The sequence below is a fragment of the Pseudophryne corroboree genome, chromosome 5, assembly GCF_028390025.1.
Source record: "Pseudophryne corroboree isolate aPseCor3 chromosome 5, aPseCor3.hap2, whole genome shotgun sequence".
Classification (NCBI taxonomy): Eukaryota; Metazoa; Chordata; class Amphibia; order Anura; family Myobatrachidae; genus Pseudophryne; species Pseudophryne corroboree.
The window spans coordinates 849727724-849755255 of NC_086448.1; the positions used below are offsets into that span (position 1 = coordinate 849727724).

The window sequence follows — 27532 nt, forward strand, 5'->3', positions numbered from 1 at the left end:
AACTGTGAGGGAAAAATGGCGCCAGTGTGCTGAGGGGGATAGCTCCGCCCCTTTTTCGCGGACTATTCTCCCGCTTTTTTAAGGATTCTGGCAGGGGTAATTATCACATATATAGCCTCTGGGGCTATATATTGTGATTGTTTTGCCAGCCAAGGTGTTTTTATTGCTGCTCAGGGCGCCCCCCCCCCAGCGCCCTGCACCCTCAGTGACCGGAGTGTGAAGTGTGTATGAGAAGCAATGGCGCACAGCTGCAGTGCTGTGCGCTACCTTGGAGAAGACAGAAGTCTTCATGCCGCCGATTTTCCGGACTTCTTCTTGCTTCTGGCTCTGTAAGGGGGACGGCGGCGCGGCTCCGGGACCGAACACCAAGGCCAGTTCCATGCGGTCGGTCCCTCTGGAGCTAATGGTGTCCAGTAGCCTAAGAAGCCCAAGCTAGCTGCAAGCAGGTAGGTTCGCTTCTTCTCCCCTTAGTCCCTCGTTGCAGTGAGCCTGTTGCCAGCAGGTCTCACTGTAAAATAAAAAAACTAAAATATACTTTCTTCTAAGAGCTCAGGAGAGCCCATAGTGTGCATCCAGCTCGGCCGGGCACAAAAATCTAACTGAGGCTTGGAGGAGGGTCATAGTGGGAGGAGCCAGTGCACACCAGGTAGTCTAAAAGCTTTCTTTTAGTTGTGCCCAGACTCCTGCGGAGCCGCTAATCCCCATGGTCCTTTCGGAGTTCCCAGCATCCACTAGGACATTAGAGAAATGATGGTGCATCACACATAGGGACACATGTATTCCTCAAGGCTAACATATTATATGTTGAGGAGTGTTTTTTGGGAACACAGGTTCTCAAACTCGGCCCTCAGGAACCCACACAGTGCATGTTTTGCAGGTCTCCTCACAGAATCACAAGTGACATAATTAGCTCCACCTGTGAACCTTTTAACATATGTCTGTGAGAAATTCATACACCTGTGCTTCTACTGGGTTACGTGAAAAACATGCACTGTGTGTGGTCCTGAGGGCCGAATTTGTGAACCTGTGCATTAGGACGTTACACACAATGATAAAGTGAAATACTAAATGGATTATGTGGGCTTGTAAGAAATTAGCACTGCAAGTTTACGATCACTTATCCAGACTTAATACATGCCACTCATAATCTGTTGTTTTGAGTTTAAAAATACACACAATACACATGCGACATTTGTTTTTCATAAAGCGAGGGTATGTTTGTATGTGTCAAGGAGACAGACCCATTCTGAGTAATGGTTTTGGAAAAAAAAAGCAAAACATCTATTTATGATTACACAACAAATGAAATAAGCAAACCAAACTTACCTTAGAAATAGCGAGTGATGAGCTCTTGCCTAACCTGCCTCCCTACATCTGTACTCCAAGTATCACCAGATGTCTCTAATTCCTCTGCTTGCTGGCTGCTTTCTTACTCCTCCTCCTCCTGTGGCAGATGTTGTTGCAAACACATGTTATGAAGAAAGCAGCAGCAGAACACAATTTGAGTCACCTTGGAGGGACTATACAACAAAAGGCCACCAGACTTATCCAGACACCGAAACCTAGATTTCAGCACACCAAAACATCTTTCTATCACATTCCGCGTGGACTTATGTGCATGATTGTAATTGTGTTCAGCAGGGGTATCAGGTCGGGACAATGGAGTTAGAAGCCAAGAGAAACAGCCATATCCTCCATCACCTAAAAGACAGATATAGTAACGTGATTCATGTTAAGATACAGCAACACATAAATAACACACTGTGGGGCAGATGTATTAACCTGTAGAAGGCATAAGGAAGTGAAAAACCAGTGATATGTGCAAGGTAATAAAGGCAGCAGACAATCTGTTCCTAAATGTTCATTTACATATTGGAGCTGATTGGCTGGTGCCTTTATCACCTTGCACATATCACTGGTTTCTCACTTCCTTATGCCTTCTACAGGTTAATACATCTGCACCTGTATTTGGACAAAGTATACGCAGGCCTACACATATCAAATTACATACCCAGCAGCCATCCATCTGGCATTTGTCCGTCCTCAAACTTATCAAAGAGGGATGACTGACTGAGGATGAAGGAGTCATGGCAGTCCCCAGGGTAACCAGCAACAACACTCATTATTTTGAGATTTGCATCACAAACCACCTGCACATTTGTGGAGTGTTCGAAATGGCGGTTTGTATATATGTGCTGCCTGCCCCTAGGTGGTCTCAGCTGAATGTGTGTGTGCAATCTATGGCTCCAAGCACATTGGGCATGCCAGCCAGCTCATAGAAATCTACCCTGACGGCATGCCACTGAGACTCCTGGGTAGGGAAGCAGATTGAGGCCTCGATGTGGGGCTGCAAAACAGCCAACACCTGTGTGTATATTTTAAAGAACAATAAACATGAGATTTTAGGACAGAACTGGCCACCAAGAAATTAAAACAAACACAAAACAGAAGAGGTCGTTAGGTATGCATCACCTGTGTTAAGATTCTGGAAAATGAGGGCTGTGAGATTCCTATGACATCCCCAGACACAGCCTGAAAGCTGCCAGTAGCCAGAAAGTGCAACACAGCCAGGAGTTTGTGCAGGCCTGAGACAGACGGAAAATGTTGTTACGATTTAGACAGAACATCTGTTTGACCTTATCATCGGACAATACGTTCAAGTTTAAATGCCCCCTAAAAAAAACGAGGCCTGCGCAGCCTCCGCGGAACCTGTACAACCTGCTGACCATGTTCAGTTTCTTGGCCCTGGTTACTTACAGGCTGATGTCTGAGTCTGAGGAATCCCACAGCACACAAAAGATCACTGGCCCACAGTCCTGCTGCCATTTCTGAGTGTAGGTGTATTGAAATGGGCCTAACATCCTTTTATAGGCATCCTAATTCAGGTGTGAGCGATTTTTTATTTGCAACACATGTAAACACGACTGAAAAAAGCAGGTCTATTTTTTTGCCGCTTTTTTTTACGAATCGCAAAAAAATACGACCGCATTTGAGCACTCAGAGACTAACACCCAAACACGAATGAATAGTGAATTCCCGTATTCTATGTAATAACAGCCGCGTTTGACTGATGGTCTATTCATTCGTATTTGTGAACGTTGTCATTCAAACCATTACGAATAGTCCAAACACTGCCGAGATTTGTGCTTAGTGAATTCCCGGATTGGGACTTAGGAAAAAAAACACAAATCGGACAAACTCGGATTCTTAGTAAATACTGGCCCAGGTCTGTAAATCCCTTGTATTGAAGTTAAAGCTGGTGGATGCAACAGAGTCCAAATATTGCCAGGAAATGGGTAGGGGTGCTGATACTTGTGGTCCTTCAAGGGCTTGGAAAAAGAGTCTGGTAATCAATCCCCATTTAATTGAACTTGTGAACAATTGTGGATCAGTGTCCTAGCCAGGGATTGTGGACAATATACTTTTCAAGGGTCTATTTGTGGTTCCTATATATACATTTTTAGACATCAGCAAGTACATGTGTTTTATTATTGAGGAATAAGCCATTTCCTTTTTTATGAATGTGTAGAAATAAAACATAATACTTTTATTATATATTGGTATAGCTAATTTTCTTTTGAACTTCAGCCGGCGCCAGCACTTATATCTTCTCCTGTTGCAGAAGATCCTTGCGAAGAGGCCACAGCTCTTCTATCAGCATCTCGAGAAAATCCACGTACCAGGCCCTTCGAGGCCAGTCCGGAGCAATGAGGATTGCTTGAACCTTCTCCCTTTTTATTCTTTTTAGAATTCTTGGGATCAGAGAAAGTGGAGGAAACACGTACACCAGTTGGTAGACCCACGGAGTTGTTTAAGTCAACATACAAGTAAAACGATATTTTTAATATTTCTACATTAAAAAATAGGTCCACCTATTTTTTTAATGTAGAAATATAAAAAATATCGTTTTACTTGTATATTGACTTAATCAAACTTCTCTAGTTGTCAAGAGTGTGCCCACACAATAGCCTTCTTTTTCTCTCTTCCCTAACAATATACTCATTACTGGCTCAGGGCGCACGACCAAGTGATAGTAATTCTGGAACTCACTTCCATATAGGACTTAAACACAATTCTTGGTTATTTCTATTCTAAGATATATACTGTTAGACTGGTGTGGATTCACAACCCCCTGTACAGACCCACGGCGTTGTCAGAGCATTTACCGCCACTGCTTGTGGGTCTCTCGCCCTGGAACAATACCACTTGACCCTGTTGAGTCGAGAGGCCATCATGTCCATCTGTGGATATCCCCACCGTGTCAACCACCGGAACACCTCTGGGTGGAGGCCTTACTCCCCCGGGTGCAGGTCATGTCTGCTGAGGAAGTCTGCTTCCCAGTTGTCTACTCCCGGAATGAAGACCACCGACAACACCACGGTGTGTTTTTCTGCCCAGAGGAGAATTCTTGACACCACTGACATTGCTGCTCTGCTTTTCGTTCCGCCCTGTCGGTTTATAAACGTTACCGCCGTTACATTGTCCAACTGGACCTGAATGGTCTGATTCCGAAGTAGAGGTGAGGCCTGCAGAAGGGCGTTGTAGATTGCCCTGTGTTCCAAGATGTTTATCGGAAAGATGACTTCCCAACTTGACCATCTTCCTTGAAACTGCACCCCCTGGGTGACTGCTCCCCAACCTCTGAGACTTGCATCTGTGGTTAGCTGAATCCAATTCTGAATCCCGAACATCCGACCATCGACGAGGTGAGAAGTCTGTAGCCACCACAAAAGGGAGATTCTAGCCTTTGGCGACAGACAGATCCTCTGGTGCATGTGAAGATGCGATCCGGACCATTTGTCCAACAGATCCTGCTGGAAGGGCCTCGCATGAAACCTTCCATACTGAAGCGCCTTATAAGAGGCCACCATTTTCCCCAGAAAACGAATGCACAGATGCACCAAGATCCGGGATGGCTTCAGGACAGCCCGAACCATCGACTGGATTTCCATAGCCTTCTCCAAGGGAAGGAACACTCTCTGAGACTCTGTGCCCAGTTTCATTCCCAGGAAGGAGAGCCTCTGCGTCGGTTCCAGGTGAGATTTTGGTAAGTTCAGAATCCACCCGTGATCCAGGGGTAGTTTGGTTGAGAGTCCAATGCTGTCCAACAACCACTCCCTGGACGGAGCCTTTATCAGAAGATCGTTCAGGTACGGAATTATGTTCACTCCCTGTTTGCGGAGTAGAAACATCATCTCTGCCATCACCTTGGTGAACAGTCTCGGTGCAGCGGAGAGACCAAATGGCAGGGCCTGGAACTGGTAGTGGCAGTCCTGCAATGCAAACCGTAGATAAGCCTGATGAGATGGCTAGATCGGAATGTGAAGGTACGCATCCTTGATATCCAGAGACACTAGGAATTCCCCCTCCTCCAGACCTGAGATCACCACTCTCAGAGGCTCCATCTTGAATTTGAACACTCGTAAGTATAGATTCAGCGACTTGAGATTCAAAATCGGTCTTACCGAACCGTCCGGCTTCTGTACTACAAACAAGTTGGAATAATATCCCTTGTTTTGCAGATGAGGTGGAACTGGAACAATGACCTGAGTCTGTACCAGTTTTCGAATGGCGTCCTGTAAGGTTACCCTTGCTTCCTGTGAAACTAGTAAGCATGATTTAAAGAATCTGTGAGGAGGGAGCTCCTGAAACTCCAGTCTGTAGCCCTGGGAAATAAGATCTATAACCCAGGGATCCTGGCATGATGTTGTCCAGATGTGACTGAAGAATTTTAGCCGGGCTCCCACCAGACAGTCCTGCAGGCATCTCGGCCCACCGTCATGCTGAAGGCTTTGAGGAAGCAGAGCTTGAGCTCTGCTCCTGTGAACCGGCAGTTGCTGGTTTTCTTGGTTTTACCTCTAGCACCTCTGGTGGCTGTAGAAGAACATCTGGTTTTGCCCTTAAACTTGGCAGTCCGAAAGGACTGTAGATTAGGTCCTGCATAGGCCTTCCTGGCTGGGGGAGCTGCAGAAGGAAGATATGTAGACTTACCGGCAGTAGCTTTGGAGATCAATTTGTCTAGTTCACCTCCAAATAAGACCTCTCCTGTGAAGGGTGGGCCTTTCACGCCCTTCCTGGAGTCTGCGTCAGCAGTCCACTGGCGTAGCCATAAGCCTCTGCGTGCTGACAGTGGTGCGTGCATTAAGCAATCCTATTTCTTTTATGGCTTCCACCATAAAATTCGCAAAGTCCTGTATATGTTGCAGGAGTAAAATAATCTCCCCCTGAGGCAAGGTATTAACCCCTCAATTAGGTTACCGACCATTTGGCAATGGCCTTAGTAATCCACCCACATGCTATAGTCCGTCTCTGGGCCACCCCAGCAGCTGTGTACAAAGATTTGAGTGTATTCTCAATTCTACGATCAGCCGTGTCTTTTAGGGAAGCTGCACCTGGGACAGGCAATACAATTTTCCGTGACAGCCTGGATACTGATGCATCCACTATCGGATTTTCCCATTTTTCCTATCCTCAGGAGGAAAAGATGATATCAACCTTTTAGGGATTTGAAATTTCCTATCAGGATTAATCCACTGTTCTTCAAACAGGGTATTTAATTCCTTTGACGCAGGAAAAGTGACTGAGGATTTCTTCTTTATATTAAATGACTCCTCAGTCACCTTATCAGGGATATGCAGAACGTCTCTGATAGCTTCTATAAGAGCCTCTATTCCCTGTGACAGAGCAGCATCCCCCTCCCCTCTGAGTCCACCTCACCCTCCTCCATGTCTGACCCTTCATCATCAGAGTCAGATTGCAGGATATGAGCCAAAGGATGTTTTTGCGGACAAATGGCAGGGGACTGAGATGCTGGTTTGGGTACTGAGTCTGTGTTCATAAACGCAGTCATCGATTGTCTTAAGTATTGCGTCTATTTCTCATTGCGGGACAATTTAGAAGAGGTATTGGAAATCATTCCCCTAATGGAGTCCAGCCATGCTGGTTCTGCCCCACTAGCCTGGGAGTGTGCACTGCACTGAGTACACACTAGCAAACCCCCTGGAGAAGAGGAACACTGTGCCTTACATGAAACACACTCTTTGCCTGACATACTGTGACAGCACACACACACACACACACACACACACACACACACACACACACACAGGAAAAGGTTAAAAGCACAATTAACCCACAAAGGGCCCTTCAAGAGAGACACAGAGATAGTATGGAGCCAGCACACAGCGCCCTTATCGCTAATGCCAAGCTTAGCCGGGTCGCAGACTAAGTGCCCAGAGTGAGGACTTAGTACACTAATAATCGCTCCCCCCACCCCTGTTATGACCCCCTGGTACCGCTGAGGTAATCTGGAGTCACTCCAGAGGAGCTGCGTGTCCCTGTCAGTCAGCGTCTGTGTCCACTGCAGAGGGAAAATGGCGCTGGTGAGCTGCTGGATCCGCTCATAGTGAAGCCCCGCCCCCTCCATTACGCGCGGGCTTTACACTTTTTTTTATACTGGCTGTGGTAATTTAGTGCTTAAAATTGAGTCAGATCCGTTTTAAGTCTGTGTTTGCCAGCGTGGGTACTGTGTACAGTGTACTAAGACTCAGTTCGCTCCCTCAGAAGCGGTGCGTTTGTACCGTGTACTGAGTGTGGAGATTCATCTGCACCCCTGTAGAAGCTGTGCATCTCCGTACCCTCATGCCGCCATAATGGCCGGCGACCCGCTAACCGGGACGGCGGCTTAGTACCACTCTTCAATCTTCTGGCTCTGTTAGGGGAATGGTTCCCTCAGGAGCTCAGTGTCCTGTCAGCGGGGAACGAGACCATTAACCCATCAAGAGGTTGGGCCGTTCCTTCCCCCCTCCCCCCTAAGTCCCACAAAGCAGGCAGGCTGGTGCCAACCAGTCCTGCCTGAAAATAACAAACATAAAATAAATGCATAAAACTCTTCAGGAGCACATTTTCTAAACTGAGTCTGGTAGGAGGGGCAAAGAGGGAGGATCCAGCCCACACTATTGATTTCTTAAAGTGCCCATGGCTCCTATTGGACCCGTCTATACCCCATGGTACTAAATGGATCCACAGTATCCTCTAGGATGTAAGAGAAAAATCTAAAATGCAAATGTTACAACGCTATTACTGCATCAGTGTCTTTGAGATATGGGGGGTAATTCCAAGTTGATCGCAGCAGGAATTCTGTTCGCAACTGGTCAAAACCATGTGCACTGCAGGGGAGGCAGATATAACATGTGCAGAGAGAGTTAGATTTGGGTGTGGTGTGTTCAATCTGCAATCTAATTTGTAGTGTAAAAATAAAGCAGCCAGTATTTACCCTGCACAGAAATAAAATAACCCACCCAAATCTAACTCTCTCTGCACATGTTATATCTGCCTCCCCTACAGTGCACTTGGTTTTGCCCAACTGCTAAAAAATTTCCTGCTGCGATCAACTTGGAATTACCCCCATAATGCAATAACTATGAAGTGAGGGGACAGAGGCGACTGGTATTATTAGGTTAATAACGTTTATTACACATTCATTGAACATTCCACTTTGTCAGTACGGTCAGAGTGTAGAACGTCACCAGGAGATGATCCCGCACGCTCTGAGGGTGAAATGCGTTTGTCATTATGGGAACAATTTTGTGGGGCAGATGACAGAGAGGTCCTACTGTTTCTGGGACACACACAACAGGACTGCTACCTGCATTGGCTAATTCATGCTGTTTATCACTAAGGGCCAGATGTACTAAGCCTTGAAAAGTGATAAAGTACCAAACAACCTGTAACATGACAGTTAGGAGCTGATTGGCTGGCACTTTATCACCGTGAAATGTATCACTTTTCAAGGCTTAGTACATCTCCCCCTTCAACCCCTTTCACACTGCCAAAATAACCCGGCTGGAGGTCAGAAGTGAAATAACCGTGTTGAGCAGCCCAGCATTTCAACACGGGATTAAAGCAGGGTTATACACAGATCAGACCTGGGGTGATGTGCGGTGTGAAAGGGTCTGACCTGGGATATTCAACCCGCAACTCAAAGAAGGCGCTTATTGGATGTTCCTGTGTCTCCTTTTGACACCTCATCTTGGTGAGCCATTTTGAATGACACCAATAGTGTTTACATGGGTGACCCGGGTTCATTATGAAAGGGGCCAACACGGGAATAACCTGGGTCTAAAGTGCAGTGTGAAATGGTCTGATTCATGTTGGAAAAGGGAGGGTGAAATCCTTAATGGCGCTTCTAGTAAACCAATTGCTGCCTTCTTGGTCCAACGGTGGACTTATCCCAGGTAGTCCAAAAGTGGAACAGAAAGAGTTGTGGTGGTGTGGACTAGATGGCGCTATCGCTCAAGCGGTGATGGTGAATATGAGAGTGCTCAAAAAAATACTTAGCTGTGCCGTCTCCGGACGGAAAGTCAAGGGTGTTCAATGTTTGATAGAGAGCTCAACCGTGTTCAAACAATAGGAAAATGAAACAGAAGTATACAATGTGTAGTATTGTCACGTGAAACAAGATGAGGCAATAACGTAGTCTACGGTTTTTGCCGATAGGCTAGTAGGCTTCACTAGGCAATGTGAATGGTCAGAGAATTGGTGATCTTTTTAAACCAACAAATTGAGACAGTGTTCTCATATAAACACACCTGACTTACAAAAAGACAGGTGTTGACATGCCCATAAAGGTATCTTTTCAAGATGTGACGTGCTCTTTATCAATTGGTGGTTGAAGACCAGGATCTAAATGGTATCTGCTATTGTGAGAGAGGGGCGTACCTAACACTCACGTGAGGGAAGGTCGATATCCTCATATAGCGGTTTCTCTCAAGGACATCGTTCCAGAGGGGTTATCATGGTGGTTAAATATTCGATGCTGGAATACTCGACCATATATGAAATGTGAAACAGAAGTATACAATGTGTAGTATATTCAAAAAACATGTGGTATCTTAGCCACTGTTTATAGGCGTACCTAATTTCAAAATTATCAGTATCTTTCTATGCTGGTAGTGAAACCATAGAATTCCTAAAAACACACCTGACTTACGTAGAGACATATTGCATGGTGCTTATTGAGGATCTCTCATGCATATTATGGTCTGGTTAGTCCTTCAGATTGCAGATCATCACAACTGCAATAGGAGGACCTTTCATCTGGCACACCAATTCATAGTATAAGCCTGCTTTGGGATTTTCTGTGCACATTATAGATTTATAATCCTACAGATTGCAGGACATACCTATTATTATTATTTTTTGTACACATTGCTCTATTCCCTATGTATGCAGGGCGATATACACTTTAGGTTGTTTTTGTTTTAAAACTATGCTTTTCTGCCTTGCACAAAAAGGAATACATATGTGCAATCTATATTTACATGTCTGAATCTATCTGACGCTGCATATTCTGTGACGGGTTTTCTTCATTACTTACTAATTTCCGTAGACTCTCATCCACGATCCTAGGATGTACTTTGCCACTGTGTGACAACTGTTTCACCCTGCCTAACGTGGAAAGCAGATCTACACACTATATGACCTTATCTTCCAAAATCTTCACTCTACCATTTCATCTAGGTGCACTCTCATTGGTAGATAGCCTCTCTACTATTATACCACGCTGCTAATGCCCCATCTTGTCCGATCTTGGAAGCTAAACAGCGTTGGGCTGGGTCAGTACCTTGAGAGGTGACTCCCTGGGAATACCTGGTGTTGTAGAGTAGGGACTATTCCCCTTCTTTTGAAGGGTGGACACCAACAGCAGTATCACCACCTTTTTGATTCATTCACAAACCATTTTCTTTTTATCCTTACCGCGTCCAGATTGTGTCAATATAGATATTTCTAACTCTGCACAATATGGAATAATAGGTGAACACTCAATTGCTCACTATTAACTATATTCAAGTGGTTCTCCAAGACATACCATTGACCTCCCTGGTCGGTCTCATTAATACAGATTATCTGTACTGGTCAGGAGAAACAAGTGTTAGACTACCAAGTGTCTGCAGCCTTTCTAATCCTTCTTGTGTGATTAACAGACCAGAACATTTTATATTTTCTCACGTCTTTTTTATGCTTATATTCTTTCCTGGATCGTTGAGGGGTAATAATTTTTAATTGTTTATTAATAAAAATTAAGTTTTATCAATACCAATAACCAAAGAACTTTTCTCTTTACAATCACAAGAGTGCGCCCACACAAGAGTTTTCTTTCTCTCCTCTCGTTAGTATCTGTACTTTCTAGCTCTGAGCGCACCACCAATAGGGACTATATTTTGAAAGGTTTAAATCTCCTTTCCAATACTATAATTGTCCAATTGTTGGTTTTCTACAATTCTCACAATTTATAATATACCGGTGCACGGTCGCTCCTTTTGCTTCGATAGTTACATAGAGACAGGTGTCTGGACGCCCATAACAGTATCTTTCATGAGATATGGGGTTCTCTATCAGTCAGTGGCGGGTAGCCAAACTTAAAATAGTGAGGGAGGCGTACCTAACACTCACGTGCAAAACGGTTAGTGTCCTCATATAGCGGTTTCTTTCAAGGACCTCGATCCAGGAGCAGTAAAAAGTAAAATTTATTCAAAGTACATAACATAAAAAACAGGCTGATCTTAGCGTAAGAGTCCGGCTCTGATGGAAGTGAGAACCGTCTTGGAACAATAAGTGGCCAACTTAGGGGTTCCAAAAAAAAAATATTTCTGACAAGGTCCTACCTTCCTTCAGAGTCCAATAGACAGGTCCGCTGTTGAAGAGCCCCCTCTAACCCAACGCGTTTCGAGTCAGGAGACTCTTTTTCAAGGATATTTAACCACTATGATAACCCCTTTGGAACGATGTCCTTGAAAGAAACCGCTATATGAGGATATCGACCTTCCCTCACGTGAGTGTTAGGTACGCCCCTCTCTCACAATAGCAGATACCATTTAGATCCTGGTCTTCAACCACCAATTGATAAAGAGCACGTCACATCTTGAAAAGATACCTTTATGGGCATGTCAACACTGTCTTTTTGTAAGTCAGGTGTGTTTATATGAGAACACTGTCTCAATTTGTTGGTTTAAAAAGATCACCAATTCTCTGACCATTCACATTGCCTAGTGAAGCCTACTAGCCTATCGGCAAAAACCGTAGACTACGTTATTGCCTCATTTTGTTTCACGCGATAATACTACACATTGTATACTTCTGTTTCATTTTCCTATTTTTTGAACACGGTTGAGCTCTCTATCACAGATTGAACATTGAACACCCTTGACTTTCCGTCCGGAGACGGCACAGCTAAATATGTTTTTGAGCACTCTCATATTCACCATCACCGCTTGAGCGATAGCGCCATCTAGTCCACACCACCACAACTCTTTCTGATTCATGTTGGACCTGGGTTTGCGATTTGAAAGCGTTATCACTCAGCTGGAAGCCTGCTATGACCTTTATTGCTAAATAATTGACCTTATTATTGATTTCTGTACCCTTCATTTGGATAGGAGACATCCATGGGTTGATGCAGGATGAAATGCAGGTCAGTTATCGCAGAGAATCTGTGGGGGATTTGGGGCTGTCTGCAGCTCAGTCCCATCTCCTCTCCTGTGGTGGAACTGGTGGTAATGAGATGCTGACAGGTAAGCTGTAGCTAGGGCTGTACATTCACCAAGATGTGCCACGTTTTGTACCAGAGATGGGGATGATAGTGACGATGACTATGAGGGAAGGACGTATGGATCAGGGTGCTGGTTCCATAGATGTGCACAACTCTGCATATGGGAGAATAGAGACATTGTTCTCTGAGCACACGATATAGTCACATTCCATTCTGCTTCAGCCCCCCCCCCCCGCAGTAGACATTCCCATGAACCACGTCTGCTCTATGTACTGCCCTGAAAAGCTGCATTGGAGCGGCTCTGCACGGGTGATGATACTGTATCAGGGATTTATTGTGGACAATCGTTGTTTTATTGAGGACTGCATGAGGTAGCCACCGAGGGATGCTAGCGTGTACCGGCAGGGTCTTTATGTGCAGGGTGGAACAGTAAGATCACGCAGGAAGACACATGATAACGGGCATACATTGCATGTAACTGAATGGAGACAATATACAGACGTCACCAGCATGGAGAACCAGCCACGTCAGTAAGTCACGCATTTCACCATCACTTTATAATATTCAGTATGAGAACCACGTTTCTAAGTCCAGCACATGGCATGACTTATCAGTGGCAGATAAATATAGGAAAGAGCCAGAATAAATTAGCTGGAAGAGAATGACCACGAGTGGACAAGCAGCATCTCTGTGTTGTGCCTGAAATGTTCCTCACTATAGTTCTGGTCACAGACTAGGACGAGCCCCCTGAGCTGGGCTCTGAAGACACCAGTGATTTTGTCTCTCCGAGTTTAGGTTGTTCACCTGCTGTGTTCTTCTTCTTGTGCGATTTCTGGTGCTTAACGAGCGTTGAACTTCTGCTGAATCGTTTTCCACACTCCAAGCAAGAGTATGGCTTCTCGCCGCTGTGAATGCGCAGGTGTATGGCGAGATGAGAGTGCTGGATAAAGCTTTTGCCGCACTCTCTGCAGGTGTACGGTTTCTCCTTGGTGTGGGTTCTAGAGTGAGTCACCAGGTAAGTGCTGCGGCTGAAGCTCTTCCCGCACTCGGCACAGGTGTACGGCTTCTCACCTGTGTGGGACCTGACATGGTTATTATAATCTGATGCCTGAATAAAACTCTTCCCGCACTCCGTGCAGGTATAGGGCTTCTCTCCTGTGTGAATTCTCTGGTGGCGGATAAAAGCGGATTTGCATGGGCAGCTCTTGCCGCAGTAAGCGCAGATGAAAGGGGATCCTTTATGCGGCCTCTGGGGAGGGCAGACGGTAGATGTATTGTCAGGCGCGCTACTGTGCACGTCAGTGTTAGGGTAAGAGCACGATGGATCCATCACCTCACATTTGGTGATGCCATCATTTGCTGAAGTGCAGTCTGTATCTGGCGGCCAGCATCGCCCCTCAGGGGGAAGGCTCTCATTCACTCCACTTTCCTCCTTAGGAGGAGAACACACAACCTCATTCTTCTGAGTGTCCACTTCTTTCATTTCATTCTTCATGTTCTCGGAAGAGCAGATGGTGGGCTCCGGGTCAGTGTAGCACGTGCCTTCTTCACTCTCGTTACAGGGAGGCTGGGACTTTTTCTTCCATAATAACTTCTTCTTAGGTGAAAATTCAGTATTGCTTCCAGCTACTCCTTCATAAACTAAATATTTTTCAAGCAAGATTCGTATTGGTTTGTGGGTCATTTTCTTCCCCGCTCTGTAGCGTTTCCTGCAACTACCCACCTGCGGGTAGCATTTGGCTGTCTCGTCTGTCTCTGATTTCACAAGTAGGGGTTCAGCTGTGGAAGGAGAGTCCTCCAGTCCCTCCTGCTCCGTTCCCCAGGTGGGTGGATTGTTCTGTGTGAAGTTCCACGTGATATCTTCCCCATTCTTCTTCTTGCACATGTGAAGCGTCTTCCTGCGATGCGACTTCTTGTGTTTCACCAGGGTGGAGCTGCGACTGAAGCTGTTGCCACACTCAATGCATATATATGGCTTCTCCCCGCTGTGGATGCGCAGATGTAAGGAGAGGTGGGAGTGCTGCACAAAGCTTTTCCCACACACGTTGCAGGTGTATGGTTTCTCCTTGGTGTGGGTTCTAGAGTGAGTCACCAGGTAAGTGCTGCGGCTGAAGCTCTTCCCGCACTCGGCACAGGTGTACGGCTTCTCACCTGTGTGGGATCTGACATGGTTGTTGTAATCGGAGATCTGAATAAAACTCTTCCCGCACTCCGAGCATGCATAGGGCTTCTCTCCAGTGTGGATCCTCTGGTGCCGGATGTAAGCTGACTGACACGGGCACGTTTTCCCACATTCTAAGCAGATATAGATCTTTGCGTTTGATTTTCTCTTAAAGTTTGATTCCACATTGACAAATGGATATTGGTTGGCTACTACTTCGCCAACCAAACTTGCCTGGAAATCCAACTGGCTATCCATGCAGTCTTTTACACCAGGGTCAGTGGCAGTACATGTGGTCAATGCAACGCTCAGGCTGTCAGAGTTCCCGGTGGTGTCTCTACTGGATTTAGGTCCAGGTTTATCTGCGTCAGCTCTGGAACAATTATTTGAGGTCTCAGTTGCAAGATTCCGGAGATGTGCGATTATACTGGTGATGTCACTGGGGCTCCGATCACCCTGGTTGACTTTATCCAGCGAGTTGGCTGAAGGAGCTGATGGGAGACCCCAAGCAGAGTCTCGAGGAAAGCATGAGGACAGGTCGGAATTCATTAGCGGAAGAGAATGAGATATTAACGGAGATGATCCCAGGCCATTCTGGCAGGAGCTCGTGCAGTCGCTATCTAAGAGAGAAAACAGATCACACCATTTACAGGGTCATATCATGGCAGTAATGGCACATCCTTTAGTAGTAACTACACCCCTAAGAAACTACTGTTCATCTATGATAGTAACCATACCCCTGGGATACTCCTATCCATCACATCCTATGATAGTAACCATACCTCCCTGGGATAATCCTGTCCATCACACCCTATGATAGTAACCATACCTCCCTGGGATAATCCTGTCCATCACACCCTATGATTGTAACCATACCTCCCTGGGATAATCCTGTCCATTACACCCTATGATAGTTACCATACCCCTGGGATACTCCTGTACATCACATCCTATGATAGTAACCATACCTCCATGGGATACTCCTGTCCATTACACCCTATGATAGTAACGATACCTCCCTGGGATGCTCCTGTCCATCACACCCTATGATAGTAACCATACCTCCCTGGGATAATCCTGTCCATTACACCCTATGATAGTTACCATACCCCTGGGATACTCCTGTACATCACATCCTATGATAGTAACCATACCTCCATGGGATGCTCCTGTCCATTACACCCTATGATAGTAACCATACCTCCCTGGGATGCTCCTGTCCATTACAACCTATGTTAGTAACCATACCTCCCTGGGATACTCCTGTCCATTACACCCTATGATAGTAACCATATCTTAATGGGATACTCCTGTCCATTACACCCTATTATAGTAACCATACCTCCCTGGGATACTCCTGTCCATTACACCCTATGATACTAACCATACCACCCTGGGATGCTCCTGTCCATCACACCCTATGATAGTAACCATACCTCCCTGGAATATACCTGTCCATTAAACCCTATGATAGTAACCATACCTCCCTGGGATGCTCTTGTCCATTACACCCTATGATAGTAACCATACCTCCCTGGGATACTCCTGTCCATTACACCCTATGATAGTAACCATACCTCCCTGGGATGCTCCTTTCCATTAAACCCTATGATAGTAACCATACCTCCCTGGCATGCTCCTGTCCATCACACCCTATGATAGTAACCATACCACCCTGGGATACTCCTGTCCATTACACCCTATGATAGTAACCATATCTCCCTGGGATACTCCTGTCCATCACATCCTATGATAGTAGCCATACCTCCCTGGGATACTCCTGTCCATTACACCCTATAATAGTAACCATACCTCCCTGGGATACTCCTGTCCATTACACCCTATAATAGTAACCATACCACCCTGGGATACTCCTGTCCATTACACCCTGTGATAGTAACCATATCTCCCTGGGATACTCCTGTCCATCACATCCTATGATAGTAACCATACCTCCCTGGGATACTCCTGTCCATTACACCCTATAATAGTAACCATACCTCCCTGGGATACTCCTGTCCATTACACCCTATAATAGTAACCATACCTCCCTGGGATACTCCTGTCCATTACACCCTATAATAGTACCATACCTCCCTGGGATACTCCTGTCCATTACACCCTATGATAGTAACCATACATACCTCCCTGGGATGCTCCCGTCCATTACACCCTATGATAGTAACCATACCTCCCTGGGATGCTCCTGTCCATTACACCCTATGATAGTAACCATACCGCTATGGGATACTCCTGTCCATTACACCCTATGATAGTAACAATACTTTCTTGGGCAGTCGGAAAATTGATTGCATCCCCCTTGGGGTACTCCTTTAATTAAATACTACGATAGTAACTATAACCCTGGAATATACCTGTCCATCACACCCTATGATAGTAACCATACCTCCCTGGGATGCTCCTGTCCATTACACCCTATGATAGTAACCATACCACCCTGGGATACTCCTGTCCATTACACCCTATGATAGTAACCATATCTCCCTGGGATACTCCTGTCCATCACATCCTATGATACTAACCATACCTCCCTAGGATGCTCCTATCCATTACACCCTATGATAGTAACCATACCTCCATGGGATACTCCTGTCCATTACACCCTATAATAGTAACCATACCTCCCTGGGATACTCCTGTCCATTACACCCTATGATACTAACCATACCTCCATGGGATGCTCCTATCCATTACACCCTATGATAGTAACCATACCTCCCTGGGATGCTCCTGTCCATTACACCCTATGATAGTAACCATACCTCCCTGGGATACTCCTGTCCATCACATCCTATGATACTAACCATACCTCCCTAGGATGCTCCTATCCATTACACCCTATGATAGTAACCATACCTCCATGGGATACTCCTGTCCATTACACCCTATGATAGTAACCATACCTCCCTGGGATACTCCTGTCCATTACACCCTATGATACTAACCATACCTCCCTGGGATGCTCCTATCCATTACACCCTAGGATAGTAACCACACCTCCCTGGGATGCTCCTGTCCATTACACCCTATGATAGTAACCATACCTCCCTGGGATACTCCTGTCCATCACATCCTATGATAGTAACCATACCTCCCTGGGATACTCCTGTCCATGACACCCTATGATAGTAACCATACCTCCCTGGGATAATCCTGTCCATCACATCCTATGATAGTAACCATACCTCCCTGGGATGCTCCTGTCCATTACACCCTATGATAGTAACCATACCTCCCTGGGATGCTCCTGTCCATTACACCCTATGATAGTAACCATAACTCCCTTGGATACTCCTGTCCATTACACCCTATGATAATTACCATACCTCCCTGGGATACTCCTGTCCATTACACCCTATGATAGTAACCATATCTCCCTGGGAAACTCCTGTCCATCACATCCTATGATAGTAACCATACCTCCCTGGGATACTCCTGTCCATTACACCCTATAATAGTAACCATACCTCCCTGGGATACTCCTGTCCATTACACCCTATAATAGTAACCATACCACCCTGGGATACTCCTGTCCATTACACCCTGTGATAGTAACCATATCTCCCTGGGATACTCCTGTCCATCACATCCTATGATAGTAACCATACCTCCCTGGGATACTCCTGTCCATTACACCCTATAATAGTAACCATACCTCCCTGGGATACTCCTGTCCATTACACCCTATAATAGTAACCATACCTCCCTGGGATACTCCTGTCCATTACACCCTATAATAGTAACCATACCTCCCAGGGATACTCCTGTCCATTACACCCTAAGATAGTAACCATACATACCTCCCTGGGATGCTCCCGTCCATTACACCCTATGATAGTAACCATACCTCCCTGGGATACTCCTGTCCATTACACCCTATGATAGTAACCATACATACCTCCCTGGGATGCTCCCGTCCATTACACCCTATGATAGTAACCATACCTCCCTGGGATGCTCCTGTCCATTACACCCTATGATAGTAACCATACCGCTATGGGATACTCCTGTCCATTACACCCTATGATAGTAACAATACTTTCTTGGGCAGTCGGAAAATTGATTGCATCCCCCTTGGGGTACTCCTTTAATTAAATACTACGATAGTAACTATAACCCTGGAATATACCTGTCCATCACACCCTATGATAGTAACCATACCTCCCTGGGATGCTCCTGTCCATTACACCCTATGATAGTAACCATACCACCCTGGGATACTCCTGTCCATTACACCCTATGATAGTAACCATATCTCCCTGGGATACTCCTGTCCATCACATCCTATGATACTAACCATACCTCCCTAGGATGCTCCTATCCATTACACCCTATGATAGTAACCATACCTCCATGGGATACTCCTGTCCATTACACCCTATAATAGTAACCATACCTCCCTGGGATACTCCTGTCCATTACACCCTATGATACTAACCATACCTCCATGGGATGCTCCTATCCATTACACCCTATGATAGTAACCATACCTCCCTGGGATGCTCCTGTCCATTACACCCTATGATAGTAACCATACCTCCCTGGGATACTCCTGTCCATCACATCCTATGATACTAACCATACCTCCCTAGGATGCTCCTATCCATTACACCCTATGATAGTAACCATACCTCCATGGGATACTCCTGTCCATTACACCCTATGATAGTAACCATACCTCCCTGGGATACTCCTGTCCATTACACCCTATGATACTAACCATACCTCCCTGGGATGCTCCTATCCATTACACCCTAGGATAGTAACCACACCTCCCTGGGATGCTCCTGTCCATTACACCCTATGATAGTAACCATACCTCCCTGGGATACTCCTGTCCATCACATCCTATGATAGTAACCATACCTCCCTGGGATACTCCTGTCCATGACACCCTATGATAGTAACCATACCTCCCTGGGATAATCCTGTCCATCACATCCTATGATAGTAACCATACCTCCCTGGGATGCTCCTGTCCATTACACCCTATGATAGTAACCATACCTCCCTGGGATGCTCCTGTCCATTACACCCTATGATAGTAACCATAACTCCCTTGGATACTCCTGTCCATTACACCCTATGATAATTACCATACCTCCCTGGGATACTCCTGTCCATTACACCCTATGATAGTAACCATATCTCCCTGGGAAACTCCTGTCCATCACATCCTATGATAGTAACCATACCTCCCTGGGATACTCCTGTCCATTACACCCTATAATAGTAACCATACCTCCCTGGGATACTCCTGTCCATTACACCCTATAATAGTAACCATACCACCCTGGGATACTCCTGTCCATTACACCCTGTGATAGTAACCATATCTCCCTGGGATACTCCTGTCCATCACATCCTATGATAGTAACCATACCTCCCTGGGATACTCCTGTCCATTACACCCTATAATAGTAACCATACCTCCCTGGGATACTCCTGTCCATTACACCCTATAATAGTAACCATACCTCCCTGGGATACTCCTGTCCATTACACCCTATAATAGTAACCATACCTCCCAGGGATACTCCTGTCCATTACACCCTAAGATAGTAACCATACATACCTCCCTGGGATGCTCCCGTCCATTACACCCTATGATAGTAACCATACCTCCCTGGGATGCTCCTGTCCATTACACCCTATGATAGTAACCATACCGCTATGGGATACTCCTGTCCATTACACCCTATGATAGTAACAATACTTTCTTGGGATGCTCCTGTCCATCACACCCTATGATAGTAACCATACCTCCCTGGGATGCTCCTGTCCATTACACCCTATGATAGTAACCATACCCCTGGAAGGGGGGGGGGGGGGGGAACATACTATTTACCGGCTGTCAAGTTCCTGACAGTGGCATCCCGCCAGCCTGAATGCCGGCAGTGGGGCAAGTGCTAAGATTCCCCTTGCGGTCTCGGAGGCCCGCTGCGTTTGCCACAGGTTCTATTCTCACTCAGTGAGTGTTGTGGACACTCACGAGTGGGAATAGCCCCTGTGCGCTGGGATTTCGGCTGTTGGCATTGTTGGCTGACGGGATTCCAGCGTCAGTATCCTGACCTCCGGGATACCGGCAGTCGGAAAATTGATTGCATCCCCCTTGTGGTACTCCTTTAATTAAATACTACGATAGTAACTATAACCCTGGAATATACCTGTCCATCACACCCTATGATAGTAACCATACCTCCCTGGGATGCTCCTGTCCATTACACCCTATGATAGTAACCATACCACCCTGGGATACTCCTGTCCATTACACCCTATGATAGTAACCATATCTCCCTGGGATACTCCTGTCCATCACATCCTATGATAGTAACCATACCTCCCTGGGATACTCCTGTCCATGACACCCTATGATAGTAACCATACCTCCCTGGGATAATCCTGTCCATCACATCCTATGATAGTAACCATACCTCCCTGGGATGCTCCTGTCCATTACACCCTATGATAGTAACCATATCTCCCTGGGATACTCCTGTCCATCACATCCTATGATAGTAACCATACCTCCCTGGGATACTCCTGTCCATGACACCCTATGATAGTAACCATACCTCCCTGGGATAATCCTGTCCATCACATCCTATGATAGTAACCATACCTCCCTGGGATACTCCTGTCCATTACACCCTATGATACTAACCATACCTCCCTGGGATGCTCCTATCCATTACACCCTATGATAGTAACCATACCTCCCTGGGATGCTCCTGTCCATTACACCCTATGATAGTAACCATATCTCCCTGGGATACTCCTGTCCATCACATCCTATGATAGTAACCATACCTCCCTGGGATACTCCTGTCCATGACACCCTATGATAGTAACCATACCTCCCTGGGATAATCCTGTCCATCACATCCTATGATAGTAACCATACCTCCCTGGGATGCTCCTGTCCATTACACCCTATGATAGTAACCATACCTCCATGGGATACTCCTGTCCATTACACCCTATAATAGTAACCATACCTCCCTGGGATACTCCTGTCCATTACACCCTATGATACTAACCATACCTCCCTGGGATGCTCCTATCCATTACACCCTATGATAGTAACCATACCTCCCTGGGATGCTCCTGTCCATTACACCCTATGATAGTAACCATACCTCCCTGGGATACTCCTGTCCATCACATCCTATGATAGTAACCATACCTCCCTGGGATACTCCTGTCCATGACACCCTATGATAGTAACCATACCTCCCTGGGATAATCCTGTCCATCACATCCTATGATAGTAACCATACCTCCCTGGGATGCTCCTGTCCATTACACCCTATGATAGTAACCATACCTCCCTGGGATGCTCCTGTCCATTACACCCTATGATAGTAACCATAACTCCCTTGGATACTCCTGTCCATTACACCCTATGATAATTACCATACCTCCCTGGGATCCTCCTGTCCATTACATCCTATGATAGTAACCATACCTCCCTGGGATGCTCCTGTCTATTACACCCTATGATAGTAACAATACTTTCTTGGGATGCTCCTGTCCATTACACCCTATGATAGTAACCATAACTCCCTTGGATACTCCTGTCCATTACACCCTATGATAATTACCATACCTCCCTGGGATCCTCCTGTCCATTACATCCTATGATAGTAACCATATCTCCCTGGGATGCTCCTGTCCATTACACCCTATGATAGTAACAATACTTTCTTGGGATGCTCCTGTCCATTACACCCTATGATAGTAACCATACCTCCCTGGGATGCTCCTGTCCATTACACCCTATGATAGTAACCATACCTCCCTGGGATACTCCTGTCCATTACACCCTATGATAGTAACCATACCTCCATGGGATGCTTCTGTCTATTACACCCTATGATAGTAACAATACTTTCCTGGGATGCTCCTGTCCATCACACCCTATGATAGTAACCATACCTCCCTGGGATGCTCCTGTCCATCACATCCTATGATAGTAACCATACCGCTATGGGATACTCCTGTCCATTACACCCTATGATAGTAACCATACCTCCCTAGGATACTCCTGTCCATCACATCCTATGATAGTAACCATACCTCCATGGGATACTCCTGTCCATTACACCCTATGATAGTAACCATACCTTCCTGGATTACTCCTGTCCATCATATCCTATGATACTAATATCATACCATCCTGGGATACTCCTGTCCATGACACCCTATGATAGTAACCATACCTCCCTGGGATAATCTTGTCCATCACATCCTATGATAGTAACCATACCTCCCTGGGATGCTCCTGTCCATTACACCCTATGATAGTAACCATACCTCCCTGGGATGCTCCTGTCCATTACACCCTATGATAGTAACCATAACTCCCTTGGATACTCCTGTCCATTACACCCTATGATAATTACCATACCTCCCTGGGATCCTCCTGTCCATTACATCCTATGATAGTAACCATACCTCCCTGGGATGCTCCTGTCTATTACACCCTATGATAGTAACAATACTTTCTTGGGATGCTCCTGTCCATTACACCCTATGATAGTAAACATAACTCCCTTGGATACTCCTGTCCATTACACCCTATGATAATTACCATACCTCCCTGGGATCCTCCTGTCCATTACATCCTATGATAGTAACCATATCTCCCTGGGATGCTCCTGTCCATTACACCCTATGATAGTAACAATACTTTCTTGGGATGCTCCTGTCCATTACACCCTATGATAGTAACCATACCTCCCTGGGATGCTCCTGTCCATTACACCCTATGATAGTAACCATACCTCCATGGGATGCTCCTGTCCATTACACCCTATGATAGTAACAATACTTTCCTGGGATGCTCCTGTCCATCACACCCTATGATAGTAACCATACCTCCCTGGGATGCTCCTGTCCATCACATCCTATGATAGTAACCATACCGCTATGGGATACTCCTGTCCATTACACCCTATGATAGTAACCATACCTCCCTAGGATACTCCTGTCCATCACATCCTATGATAGTAACCATACCTCCATGGGATACTCCTGTCCATTACACCCTATGATAGTAACCATACCTTCCTGGATTACTCCTGTCCATCATATCCTATGATACTAATATCATACCATCCTGGGATACTCCTGTCCATTACACCTTATGATAGTAACTATACCTCCCTGGGATACTCCTGTCCATCACACCCTATGATAGTAACCATACCTCCATGGGATACTCCTGTCCATTACACCCTATGATAGTAACCATACCTCCCTGGGATACTCCTGTCCATCACATCCTATGATAGTAACCATACCTCCCTGGGATGCTCCGGTCCATTACACCAAATGATAGTAACCATACCTACCTGGGATACTCCTGTCCATCACATCCTATGATACTAATCATACCTTCCTGGGATACTCCTGTCCATTACACCCTATGATAGTAACCATACCTCACTGGGATGCTCCTATCCATCACATCCTATGATAGTAATCATACCTCCCTGGCATGCTCCAGTCCATTACACCCTATGATAGTAACCATACCTCCCTGGGATACTCCTGTCCATCACACCCTATGATAGTAACCATACCACCATGGGATACTCCTGTCCATTACACCCTATGACAGTAACCTTACCTCCCTGGGATACTCCTGTCCATGACACCCTATGATAGTAACCATACCTCCCTGGGATACTCCTCTCCATCACATCCTATGATAGTAACCATACCTCCCTGGGATGCTCCTGTCCATTACACCCTATGATAGTAACCATACCTCCCTGGGATACTCCTGTCCATCACACCCTATGATAGTAACCATACCTCCCTTGGATACTCCTGTCCATTACACCCTATGATAGTAACCATACCTCCCTGGGATACTCCTGTCCATTACACCCTATGATACTAATCATACTCTTGGAATATGCCTGTCCATTACACCCTTTGATAGTAACCATACCTCCATGGGATGCTCCTGTCCATTACACCCTATGATAGTAACCATACATCCCTGGGATGCTCCTGTCCATTACACCCTATGATAGTAACCATACATACCTCCCTAGGATGCTCCCGTCCATTACACCCTATGATAGTAACCATACCTCCCTGGGATGCTCCTGTCCATTACACCCTTTGATAGTAACCATACCGCTATGGGATACTCCTGTCCATTACACCCTATGATAGTAACAATACTTTCTTGGGATGCTCCTGTCCATTACACCCTATGATAGTAACCATACCCCTGGAAAGGGGGGGGGGGGGGGGGGCATACTATTTACCGGCTGTCAAGTTCCTGACAGTGGCATCCCGCCAGCCTGAATGCCGGCAGTGGGGCAAGTGCTAAGATTCCCCTTGCGGGCTCGGAGGCCCGCTGCGTTCGCCACAGGTTCTATTCTCACTCAGTGAGTGTTGTGGACACTCACGAGTGGGAATAGCCCCTGTGCGCTGGGATTTCGGCTGTTGGCATTGTTGGCTGACGGGATTCCAGCGTCAGTATACTGACCTCCGGGATCCCACAGTCGGAAAATTGATTGCATCCCCCTTGGGGTCCTCCTTTAATTAAATACTACGATAGTAACTATAACCCTGGAATATACCTGTCCATTAAACCCTATGATAGTAACCATACCTCCCTGGGATGCTCCTGTCCATTACACCCTATGATAGTAACCATACCACCCTGGGATACTCCTGTCCATTACACCCTATGATAGTAACCATATCTCCCTGGGATACTCCTGTCCATCACATCCTATGATACTAACCATACCTCCCTAGGATGCTCCTATCCATTACACCCTATGATAGTAACCATACCTCCATGGGATACTCCTGTCCATTACACCCTATAATAGTAACCATACCTCCCTGGGATACTCCTGTCCATTACACCCTATGATACTAACCATACCTCCCTGGGATGCTCCTATCCATTACACCCTATGATAGTAACCATACCTCCCTGGGATGCTCCTGTCCATTACACCCTATGATAGTAACCATACCTCCCTGGGATACTCCTGTCCATCACATCCTATGATAGTAACCATACCTCCCTGGGATACTCCTGTCCATGACACCCTATGATAGTAACCATACCTCCCTGGGATGCTCCTGTCCATTACACCCTATGATAGTAACAATACTTTCATGGGATGCTCCTGTCCATCACACCCTATGATAGTAACCATACCTCCCTGGGATGCTCCTGTCCATCACATCCTATGATAGTAACCATACCGCTATGGGATACTCCTGTCCATTACACCCTATGATAGTAACCATACTTCCCTGGGATACTCCTGTCCATCACATCCTATGATAGTAACCATACCTCCATGGGATACTCCTGTCCATTACACCCTATGATAGTAACCATACCTTCCTGGGATACTCCTGTCCATCATATCCTATGATACTAATATCATACCATCCTGGGATACTCCTGTCCATTACACCTTATGATAGTAACTATACCTCCCTGGGATACTCCTGTCCATCACACCCTATGATAGTAACCATACCTCCATGGGATACTCCTGTCCATTACACCCTATGATAGTAACCATACCTCCCTGGGATACTCCTGTCCATCACATCCTATGATAGTAACCATACCTCCCTGGGATGCTCCTGTCCATTACACCCTATGATAATTACCATACCTCCCTGGGATCCTCCTGTCCATTACACCCTATGATAGTAACCATACCTCCCTGGGATACTCCTGTCCATCACATCCTATGATAGTAACCATACCTCCCTGGGATGCTCCTGTCCATTACACCCTATGATAATTACCATACCTCCCTGGGATCCTCCTGTCCATTACATCCTATGATAGTAACCATATCTCCCTGGGATGCTCCTGTCCATTACACCCTATGATAGTAACAATACTTTCTTGGGATGCTCCTATCCATCACATCCTATGATAGTAATCATACCTCCCTGGCATGCTCCAGTCCATTACACCCTATGATAGTAACCATACCTCCCTGGGATACTCCTGTCCATCACACCCTATGATAGTAACCATACCTCCATGGGATACTCCTGTCCATTACACCCTATGACAGTAACCTTACCTCCCTGGGATACTCCTGTCCATGACACCCTATGATAGTAACCATACCTCCCTGGGATACTCCTCTCCATCACATCCTATGATAGTAACCATACCTCCCTGGGATGCTCCTGTCCATTACACCCTGTGATAGTAACCATACCTCCCTGGGATACTCCTGTCCATTACACCCTATGATACTAATCATACTCTTGAAATATGCCTGTCCATTACACCCTTTGATAGTAACCATACCTCCATGGGATGCTCCTGTCCAATACACCCTATGATAGGAACCATACCTCCCTGGGATGCTCCTGTCCATTACACCCTATGATAGTAACCATACATACCTCCCTGGGATGCTCCCGTCCATTACACCCTATGATAGTAACCATACCTCCCTGGGATGCTCCTGTCCATTACACCCTATGATAGTAACCATACCGCTATGGGATACTCCTGTCCATTACACCCTATGATAGTAACAATACTTTCTTGGGATGCTCCTGTCCATTACACCCTATGATAGTAACCATACCCCTGGAGAGGGGGGGGGGAACATACTATTTACCGGCTGTCAAGTTCCTGACAGTGGCATCCCGCCAGCCTGAATGCCGGCAGTGGGGCAAGTGCTAAGATTCCCCTTGCGGGCTCGGAGGCCCGCTGCGTTCGCCACAGGTTCTACTCTCACTCAGTGAGTGTTGTGGACACTCACGAGTGGGAA

General features: G+C 46.1%; 1 protein-coding gene and 1 pseudogene across 4 annotated transcripts in view; one reads left to right on the top strand and one right to left on the bottom strand.

Annotated features, from left to right (window-relative positions):
- Positions 1-10546: 10546 nt before the first annotated feature.
- On the top strand, positions 10547-10665 carry LOC134929805 (5S ribosomal RNA; annotated as a pseudogene).
- A 1499-nt stretch (positions 10666-12164) lies between these two features.
- Positions 12165-27532, bottom strand: part of LOC134928692 (zinc finger protein 84-like) — a 284461-nt gene continuing 269093 nt past the window's right edge. For all 4 annotated transcript variants that reach the window (XM_063924696.1, XM_063924695.1, XM_063924697.1 and 1 more), the window contains one exon: positions 12165-15331. In XM_063924696.1, coding sequence (XP_063780766.1) covers positions 13284-15331 — 2048 coding nt within the window. In that variant the 3' untranslated portion in view covers positions 12165-13283. The remainder of the gene's footprint in view (positions 15332-27532) is intronic.